Genomic DNA, 10,582 nt, shown 5'->3' with positions numbered 1-10,582 from the left:
TATATCAAAAATTCAGTTTAATTGGCGCCATGTTCAGAAATGCCTTCCAAATATCCGGAGAAATTGCAGAGAAGCCACATCAAATAACAGAAATGTTTATACAATCGAATTAAAGATACACTTGTTCTTAATGCAACCGCTGTGTCAGATTTCAAAAAAACTTTACGGAAAAAGCAAACCATGCAATAATCTGAGACGGCACTCAGATAGAAACAACATTTCTCCACCATGTTGGAGTCAACAGAAATACGAAATTACATGATAAATATTCCCTTACCTTTGATGATCTTCATCAGAATGCACTCCCAGGAATCCTAGTTCCACAATAAATTGTTGTTTTGTTCGATAATGTCCATTATTTATGTCCAAGTAGCTACTTTTGTTAGCACGTTTAGTACGCATATCCAAAACGCTCGTGCAGGTCCAGTCGAACTTCGGACGAAAACTTCAAAAAGTTATATTACAGGTCGAATAAACTTGTCAAACTAAATATAGAATCATTCTTTAGGATGTTGTTATCATAAATATTCAATAAACTTCCAACCGGAGAATTCCTTTGTGTCTATAGAAGTAATGGAACGCAAGTCGATATCATGTGGAATGCGCGTGACCAGGACCTGGCACTCTGCCAGACCACTGACTCAAACAGCTCCCATCTGGCTCAACATCACAGTAGAAGCTTCATTCAATGTTCTACAGACGGTTGACATCTAGTGGAAGGCATAGGAAGTGCAAACAGATCCATATCCCACTGGGATTTCAATAGGCGATGAGTTGAAAATCGACCAGCCTCAGAATTCTCACTTCCTGTTTGGATTTTTTCTCAGGTTTTTGCCTGGCATATGAGTTCTGTTATACTCACAGACATCATTCAAACAGTTTTAGAAACTTCAGAGTGTTTTATATCCAATAGTAATACTAATATGCATATATTAGCATCTGGGACAGAGTAGGAGGCAGTTCACTCTGTGCACGCTATTCATCCAAAGTGAAAATGCTGCCCCCTATCCCCTATCCCACAACAAATGTGCTTTTCTTTCCAAAACAAGGACATTTCTAAGTGACCCCAAACTTTTGAACGGTAGTGTATGTAAGTAAGATATTTCTGTTTTTAATTGTTTTATAAATTTGCCAAATATAAAAAAACAACTGTATTCTCATTATGGGGTATTGTGTGTAGATTGATGAGGAAATTGTTTCTTTTAATCAATTTTAGAATAAGGSTGTAACGTAACAAAATGTGGAAAAAGTCAAAAGGTCTGAATACTTTCCGACTGCAATATAATACAGTATATTAGGCTGAGCTCCCTACATGTAATGCAATTTGATTTCCCTTTTCCTATGCCCAGTATTGTATTCTGGATCAACTGTCTGCTTTAAAATACAATCAGAGGATTCAAATCATCCTGCTTGTCACGTGTGCTCCCTCTCCGGCCTCTAGGTCACCAGGCTGCTTGTCATGGCGCACACCTGTCCCCATCGTTACGCGCATAATGACACTCGCATGGACTTCATCACCTCATTGATTACCTGCCCTTTATATGTTACTCCCTTTGGTTCCTTCCCCAGGCGTCATTGTTTCTGTTCCTGGGTCATGTCTGTGCGTTGTTTGTGTTACGTGTTGGTTTCATTTATTTATTAAAACACTCACTCCCTGAACTTGCTTCCCGACTCTCAGCGCACATCGTTACTGCTCCAAAAAATATATATGTATGTCTTTAGATGCGCCATGTTTTAGATCAGCGTTGTCAAACTCATTTTGCCCTTGAGTACACGTTTAGACCTTTTGACCGTACAGACATAAAAGTGAACCTTCTGTACTATAACAACAACTTTGTGTTCATCACTAACAATTTCATTTTGACACATTTCAGAATGCTTTGATAAGCCTCCATCCTATCTCTAAGGAGCCTCCGAGCTGATAATAGCTGCTGCTTCGGCAAAAGCTAATGGGGATCCGAATAAACCAATAAACACGCACACATTAATAATACTCTGCTTCAATACCGAGAAGGCACTGAATGTTTAACTCTGGCATGTCTCAGATCTGTGTGAAGACATACCCGGAAGATAATTAATTACAAAGAAACACTATGATCTTGGCCCAGATACTAACGAGAATCCAAATATGCATTTGTTTTTGGGGTGTTATTCTGAACTTGACACCACTTGTGGTGTTCTAATACTGTGATTCTGTTAGTTCAGTGGTGTGTGCTTCCTCTCCCTCCCTCTCTCTCCCCCTCTCTCTATCCCCTCTCTCCTCTCTCTCACCTCTCTATCTCACTCCTCTCTCACTCTCTCTCTCACCCATAGTATGCAGTGTGGCTGGTGCTCTGGGTGACCTGGAATGTCTTCATCATCTGTTTCTACCTGGAAGTGGGGGACCTCTCCAAGGTAATGTGACCTGCTGAGAGCTCTACAGAGCTGGAGAGCCTTTTATTATTACCTGCCAGAGAACAGAGGCTATGGATAATATGTCTTTAATGGTCTTTTTCGCATGCCATTTAATCACGGGTTACACATTACTTCACTGGTTCTGAAAGAGATAGCTAGCTAAGCTAGCAATCTATCTAGCCGTCTCTCTGTTATTTTGCTTCAAAATTCTTTGGAACGAAAATTGCACAGTGTGTACTTTTACAAGCATGAATACAAAAGGAGTAGTACTATACTGAAGCTGATGTGTCAATAAGCACTGTTGGTTCACTGTTAGTTCAAGGTAATACAGTAATACTGCAATATAGATGCAAATGTGTCGTCTCTCTACATGTCTCTCTCCCTCCCTCACCCAACTCCCTCTCTTTGCTCCCCATGCTCAATCTCTCTCATTTCAACTAGCAATTTATTCCATAATTTTTCATCTGCTCATGTATGTATGAGAAAATGAGAGAAGATATAATTAAAATGTCAAAATGTCCAATATTGTACCCAATTAAAAGGCAAACCAGCCGTGTAACTTGATTATCCAATTCATCAAGTGCTTTTATCTATTACGTTTTCATTTTCCAAATGAAACTGAAATGACTAATCCCTTTATTTTGATCACTGACTCTGAGCGCTTCTCATGATCCGATAATATTAGAGCTGTGGAGACGAGTCAAATAGACACACTAAGGCTATATTGCTGTAGCTTTTGGTCACAAACATGCTTGCATTACATGAAAATATTCTATCATGAATGATAACTATTATTAGTGTTATTGGTCAAGCTTATTTACCGGTATGGTAGTTTTAGTTCAGTGGATTCACATAGAAAGGACTGAGAACATGTATGGGTATTTTGTCGCACCATTTGTGTTGTGCTTATCGGAGAGGAATGTCTGTTCATTTATTAGTCGATTGTGTTTCCGTGTTGCTTAGTCATTACTGTTTCATCTTATCTGGAATCTATGGCAACAGATGGCGCACTCACTTAGTCTCACAGTCTTCACTCTCCACCAGCCTTTGCCAAAATGGCTTCCTTCCTCCTCAATTGCCTTTGGAGGATTTGGCAGTTTCACCTCAGAGATATCTTTGCACTTTTGAAAAGCATCAGGGGATGGCATCTGTTGCGTTACAGTTTTATTACAGTGCAGTCGATGTCATTAACTGCTGGCAAATCACATGGGTTTGAGGCTATATACACCTTGACGAACTCAATCCTGTTATTTCCGCAAATATACGGTCTCTGCATAGTATATTGCCTTTTTATCAGTGAGTTCTGAGTTTTTTGCCATCTAACTTGCCTGAAAGAAGAGCATCCTTAGAAGAGGATGTTCATTGGCTTGGCACTGAGAACATCTGTTGACCAAATACGAATGCAGTGATCCTCAATTCAAGACAAGACAGAGGGTTTGTAGGTGGTATACAGTAGGATTTCTGAGGCTCGTGTGATTGGCTTGTTGTGGACTGGGGACTGGCAGGACTGGTGTGTCATCTTTTGAAGCTGGGCTTCCTCTGGGGCCTGCGGTCTGTCATTACTGCAGCGCCATCACAAACCAAGAGCCCGCTCCTCTGCCGACGCTGAGGCTCCTCAAGAGCTTCTTCACTCATGCCTGAGCTGCTGCTGCTGCTGCTCCCAGCCCAGCATATCTTTTCTCCCCTGCTCCCAGACTTCCTTCACAATTTACCAGAGTCAGTTCCCTCAAGTGGCCTTTTCACTTGTCTTCCCAGTGAGAAGAGAGGCACTGAGGCATCAACTCATCGCTCCTCCTCGTTTTGCCAGGCTGCCGAAAAAGGGCATCCGGTATTTGACAGTGCTGTAGAGCTGAGGTTCTGTTGTTCTGTGTGATTCCGCTGCATGTTCTGCACAGTGGGTCTGCTCAGGCACTTTAATTAGTAACAGTAAAGTGATAGTATGTTAGTTAGTGTGATTTATTTGGCTCACGTTGGTGTGGCTCATGATTTATTAATGTGGGTGTAATGTGTTTAACCAGGAGAGAATCCATCGGGACCCGCCAAGGCAGCAATGCAATTAGATTTACATCACACACAGAAACAAATAAAGATAAATAAATGGGAAGAATCCCTACGTCTGTCCTTCATTAAATAGCGCGATCCTTCTTACAGGTCTCACTGAGTTCAATCACTCTGCCGAGAGGGACGTGTCTGGGTGAAAGCCAATAGTCTATCAGGAGAGTGATTGACATTGAAATAGTGAATGACTTGAGAGAGAATAAACAGCTATAGTATTTTTAGTAGATCAGGTTTGGGCCTGTAGAGAGAAAATGTGATCATGTTTCTTTGACATTAAAGAGAAATGGTGGCCCTCTGAGTTGCGGATGTCTCAAGCAGCAAACTGTGCACTCTTAACGAGAGCTCCCCTCTGGGTTGTGTTTGTGCTTTAATATGTGAATGGGTTAAAAGCTGCAAACTCTTTGGCCTGTTGTCCATTTCCATTGGCATGCCCAGAGAGATGCTGGGGATTGGATTTGGAGGCCATCAGCAGGGGACTGGTGGCACAGAAAGTGACAATGAAGAGCAGGGGAGAGTGGGTAGAGCGGGCGTAGAGAGCCATGGAGCTCCAGGCTGAGCTCAGGCACAGTAAATAAGACGTGTCCCAGCCATGGCAGCAGCCAGCCTTCTAGCTTCTAGGCAAATAGTCACAGGCTGGCAGAGAGGAGGAGGAGGAGAGAGCTGATGGAATAAGAGCTGCTCACAAACTTCCCTCCCAATCTGGGAAAGACGGAAACATCTGGCTCGTCTCCACACACTAACTTCCAGAAAAACAGCTCACCTCTCCTCACCCAGGAATTTCATCCAGACTGGAACAACCTGACATCTACATAAACAAGTAACTCCATCGGAATGGAGCTTTCTGACATTTTAGTATGGGATTAATGGAAAATATTGTGTGCCATCGTTCTCCAACTCCACATTGATCCTGCCCTCTGTATTTGAGCCCTCTAGCTCTAGGCTTTAACAATTGCTGACTGCATTATGAAAGTACTAAGCAGTTGTTCAACGTTCAAATCAAAGCAATGGTAAAAATTCTGTCCGAAGGATTTAGGCCTAGAGGAGAATATATGATAGCTTTGATGCAAATATCTTCTCAGTTCAATTGAATTAAAGATACCTGTTTTTGGGCGGTTTGTAAGAAGTTCCTATTTTGTTATGTCATAATGCTGATATATTTACATCCCTGTGAAATATTGATATGGTTGTAAGTGGCATGGCAGAGCCTCAATGAGTAAATCCTTACTTTGGCAGGTTATCTGTGCCCTTTTTCTTGGAGCAATTTTAAATGCAGGCCTTCTTCCTGTCTGCATGCTCTTCATAGTCTTCATATACAGTAAAATGCTGGTATTCTGATAAAGTGTCAGGGCTGGGAGTGATAAAGTGATTTATAGTCAATTTCACTGGAGAGGAGGGAAAAGTCTGGATCTGTCAGCACCATGAAGGCCCTCAGAATAGATGAGTTACAGTTCATGTGCTAGCTCAAAAAGGCTATTATTTCCCATCACCGGCCATCACAGACTTAGCCATCTAGTTTAGGGACAGACAAGCTGGCCGGAGGAGTTTTACAGGGGAATCGGACTCCTGAATTCCTACATTAGAACTCCTGAATTCCTACATTAACGCCTACATTAATCACGGACACTCCCATAGAGTAGCCTCTATCCCTTACTAACTTTGTGAACTTCTCACTAGACATAAGGGAAATATGTTGTCATAAAATAAATGGTGCAAAAAAATCACCTTCTGATTAAACTCTGTATTACAGCTGAAGCAATGCAGGCCTATCACCAGAAGTATGTTTGCTTTAATCATGGATAGGTCATTACTCATGTTATAGCCTTTGGCAGTGCACTAAACCTAAATTGCCTGACTAGTAATATCCAGTTGTTCAAATTGATCCCATGGAGCAATCAGATCACTCTAGATTCCCTAACATGCAGACCAGCACACACTAGTCTACTCTGACTTTGTTTACATTTTATAGTTACATGCACTAGGTTTTTAAGAGCCATTTTTCGGTCTCATAGACCTCTGATATATATAATCAGAGTCTATTTCAAGAGCAGAGCTCTGGGTTTTATAACCTTTTAGGGGTACATCTATATATCGGAGTTCCTATTATTTGAATCGATCTGGCCTGGGCTGAATAAGTCATTAAAAGTACCTGAAGCCTGCCTTTTATTGAACTATTTATAGCCTGGGTGCCATGTTGGACCTCGTGAGTTGTGACCCTGTCATGGTTCAATGTGCTGCTGTTAAGAGTTGACGAGCTCTGTGTCATGTCATTTAACAACCTAATAGATTGAATATGTATTCTCCTTGGTGACTAAAGGCCAAACCAATGACATGGACTTCACTTGATTGAGTTCAAATGAACTTGATCCACTCCTTGATTTAACTGAGACTCATTGATTGAACTTGGTGAAACATTTTGAAATATATTTGGACCCATCTATCATGTATGTACGAGGCATAGCAAATGTGAAGATGGCGGAATGTATCAATTGTATTGACCATAACCATAATCAATGCATGAGAAGACAGACTGGGAACTAGCCATTAGGGTAATAACAGGCTAAAGGCAGAGTAAAACGCAAGGCATCCGCAAGATGCCTCCCTGATGAATGCTGAAGTCTGCAGAGTGCTCTCAGTGACATTAAAGATGACAATAAAAGTTCCCTCTCCAGTGTGCTGTTCAGATTAGAATGACACTAATGCAGTGCACCAACCAAGTTGATGCTCGGAGAGGCTTGTAGATGCTTCACCACTGTCTCCGCTCTCTATGAATGCTTCATTCTCCACCCGCCTCGGTCAATAGTCAATATACTGTACCAGAGCCATGTACATTTTACATTTTAGTCAGTTAGCAGACGCTCTTATCCAGAGCGACTTAGATCTATCTAAATATATGGCTCTGTACTGTACTATATATACATTTTAAAGTGTTTGTGGAAAATGAACAGCACTAACGTCCCATAAATCAACATTCACATTTCAATCATGTGACAAAAGTTAATCCTTGAGCCTGTGTGGCAAAAGCTATGTGACATCAAACTGTCATTTTGTCAGTACATTGTTTTGTTATAATCCATTTACTTGAGTTAAATTTCCCTTTCAACAAGCCAGAAGTTTCTCCCATCAATCATCTCTCGGCAGGGGGCCTGTGTGTTTGTCCCACTGCTCCATCTGTGAGGGAATGTGTCATCAGCAATGTCAGTCAGCGGAAACAAACAAACAAATGCCAAACTACCTTTTTTGATGCCTACGGCTGTACAGCCAAATTATATTATTCCCATTCCATTCACATTCTGGCATGGATTCATATGACTGTAAAAAACGCACATATGATACATAGTCCAGCATAGCATATTGGGAACTATTGTCAGCTGCCTGTAAAAGGCAACCCATAGAATGAAGAACTATGTGCCAGTGTATAATGGATGCAGGAGCAATCAGAATCAGAATAATTTCTCCATTCACCTGAGAGAAGGAGCCGTTGTCTGGGAGCGAGAGGGTAGAGAGATGAATGTGCTGATCAGCACAGCGTGGTGCCATCAGGGGCGGGGTGATTTGTCCAAAGTGTCGTGATTGGCAGGGCTTGACCAGCATGTCAGGTGGGGAGAAATTAGTCATATCCAACAACATGACAGCACAGCCGGGTAGGAACCAGGAACCAGGAGATTGGCGTCTCAGTGGAGAGAATCCAGGGCAGGGAACAGGCCTATGGGCTGAAGAACCACTGTAGCATCCCATAATACATCACTCCACTTACGGGTATGGGACCTCAGTGGATGGTAGGTAGTAGGGAAGCATATAAAGTAGGGCTGTTCTGTTGGTGATGTGGGAGAATACCTAAATGTGCCAAGAAAACCACAAAGACTGGTTATCATTGTCAATATGTTTGCAGTGTTCTAGTCTGATAAAGTGTTAAATATCAACCCAGCCTAAATCAGACTCTTCGTATTCGACCACACATTGAGTGACTGGGGCGAGTATCCAGTGGCAAGGACACTGCTAAAAGCAGTGACGGGGCTCTGAGACAATGGTGCTCTTAAATGTTACATGCTGGGAGAAAGCCGGTTCACCTCAGGTTCATCCTTCAACCGTCCCTTTTGTCTCTGGAAGAAAACGGGAAAAAGTATACGCAGTAACCTGTCCAATAGTGCCATTAGAAGAAAAAAATGATTGGAATTTGGCGGGATGAATCATAACATCTCATTCCAAAATCCTGAGCATTTATATGGAGCTGGTCCCCCCTTTGCTGCTATAACAGCCTAAACTCTTCTGGGAAGTCTTTCCACAAGATGTTGGGACATTGCTGCGTGGACTTCCTTCCATTCAGCCACAAGAGCATTAGTGAGGTCGGGCACTGATGTTTGGCGATTAGGCTTGGCTCGCAGTCAGAGTTCCAATTCATCTCAAAGGTGTTTGATCGGGTTGAAGTCAGGGCTCTGTGCAGGCCAGTCAAGTTCTAGCACACCGATCTCGACAAACCATTTCCGTAAGGACCTCGCTTTGTGCACAGGGGCACTGTCATGCTGATACAGGAAAGGGCCTTCCCCAAACTGTTGCCACAAAGTTGGAAGCACACAATTATCTAGAAAGTAATTGTATGCTGTAGCGTTAAGATTTCCCTTTACTGGAACTAAGGGGCCTAGCCCGAACCATGAAAAACAGCCCCAGACCATTTACAGTTGGCACTATTCATTCGGGCAGGTAGCGTTCTCCTGGCATCCGCCAAACCCAGATTCATCAGTCGGACTGCCAGATGGTGAAGCGTGATTCATCACTCCAGAGAACGCATTTTCACTTGTCCAGAGTCCAATGGCGGCGAGCTTTACACCACTCCAACCGACGCTTGGCATTGCCCATGGTGAGCTTAGGCTTGTGTGCCGCTGCTTGGCAATGGAAACCCATTTCATGAAGCTCCCGACAAACAGTTATTGTGCTGACGTTGCTTCCAGAGGCAGTTGGAACTCGGTAGTGAGTGTTGTGATCAAGGACAGACGATTTTTACACGCTACGAGCTTCAGCACTCGGCGGTCCCATTCTGTGAGCTTGTGTGGCCTACCACTTTGCGGCTGAGCCATTGTTGCTCCTCGAAATGTTCCACTTCACAATAACAGCACTTACAGTTGACTGGGGCAGCTCTAGCAGTGCAGACATTTGAGGAGCTGGCTTGTTGGAAAGGTGGCATCCTATGRCAGTGTTGTGTTGAAATTCGCTGAGCTCTTCAGTAAAGCCATTTTACTGACAATGTTTGTCTATGGAGATTGCATGGCTGTGTGCTCGATGTTATACACCTGTCAGCAGCGGGTGTGGCTGAAATAGCCGAATCCTCTAATTTGAAGGGGTGTCCACATACTTTTGGCCATGTAGTGTATGAGTTTAGTACTGCCTAAAGCTATAGCCAGTGTCAACAGGCTTTTTCAGCCTCTTGGTGCCATAGCTGTTTTGGACAATTTGTTGAGAAAATCAGTTCTTATGATATCTTATAGACATCATAAACACAACTGCAGTCCAGAGACACCCAGCGCAGCCATCTTTAATTCCTTCATAGTGATATCTGTCTGATAGCTGTGACCTGAACACTGAAGGGACATTTAAAGCATTCAAATATAATTAAAAGCAACTGACCTTTTGAGCTCACCAAGAGGAAAAATAATAAGCCATGCGATGCAGTACAGGATGAATATAATTTAACACAAGCATTTAGAATCACAGTTCTTGATTTATATTGACCCTTCTGTTTGAAGGTCAACAAGTACAGGAGAGTTCCCCTACCCTACTCTCTCTCTCCGTCACAGATTAGCAAAGACAGCCACTGGCACAAACACTTACACAAGGTCCGCTACAACAGTCAACCTCATCAATCACTGTGAGGTTAGTCGTTTGTCACACCTCATCAGTACCTTATGTTGGTCATTATCGCCAAACTGTACTTGAGATAGTAGTGAGAGTATCTGTAGTATCCATGCTACTGTAGCTAGCATTAAATCACAAATGTATGGCAATGCCATAGTAATGTCAGCTTGTCACATATTGTATTGTACCTCAGGAGAACAGATTAGAGTGAATGTCCATTCTCTCAAACAGAAGGACTTGATTTACCAGTATGTGGATCCGAGTAACGGGGTGTCAGAAAAGA

The 10,582-nt window shown here is 42.6% G+C and overlaps 1 protein-coding gene across 1 annotated transcript in view; it reads left to right on the top strand.

Annotated features, from left to right (window-relative positions):
- The window catches only part of LOC111954519 (sodium/potassium-transporting ATPase subunit beta-1-interacting protein 2), a 180,629-nt gene that overhangs the window by 89,738 nt on the left and 80,309 nt on the right, over positions 1-10,582 (top strand). The window contains exon 3 of the mRNA XM_023974309.2: positions 2,314-2,394. Within this exon, the coding sequence (XP_023830077.1) occupies positions 2,314-2,394 (81 nt within the window). The remainder of the gene's footprint in view (positions 1-2,313; positions 2,395-10,582) is intronic.

The sequence above is a fragment of the Salvelinus sp. IW2-2015 genome, linkage group LG28 (assembly GCF_002910315.2).
Source record: "Salvelinus sp. IW2-2015 linkage group LG28, ASM291031v2, whole genome shotgun sequence".
Taxonomy (NCBI): Eukaryota; Metazoa; Chordata; class Actinopteri; order Salmoniformes; family Salmonidae; genus Salvelinus; species Salvelinus sp. IW2-2015.
The sequence above is the reverse complement of the archived record's forward strand: the minus strand, read 5'-3'. Positions and strand labels throughout refer to the sequence as shown.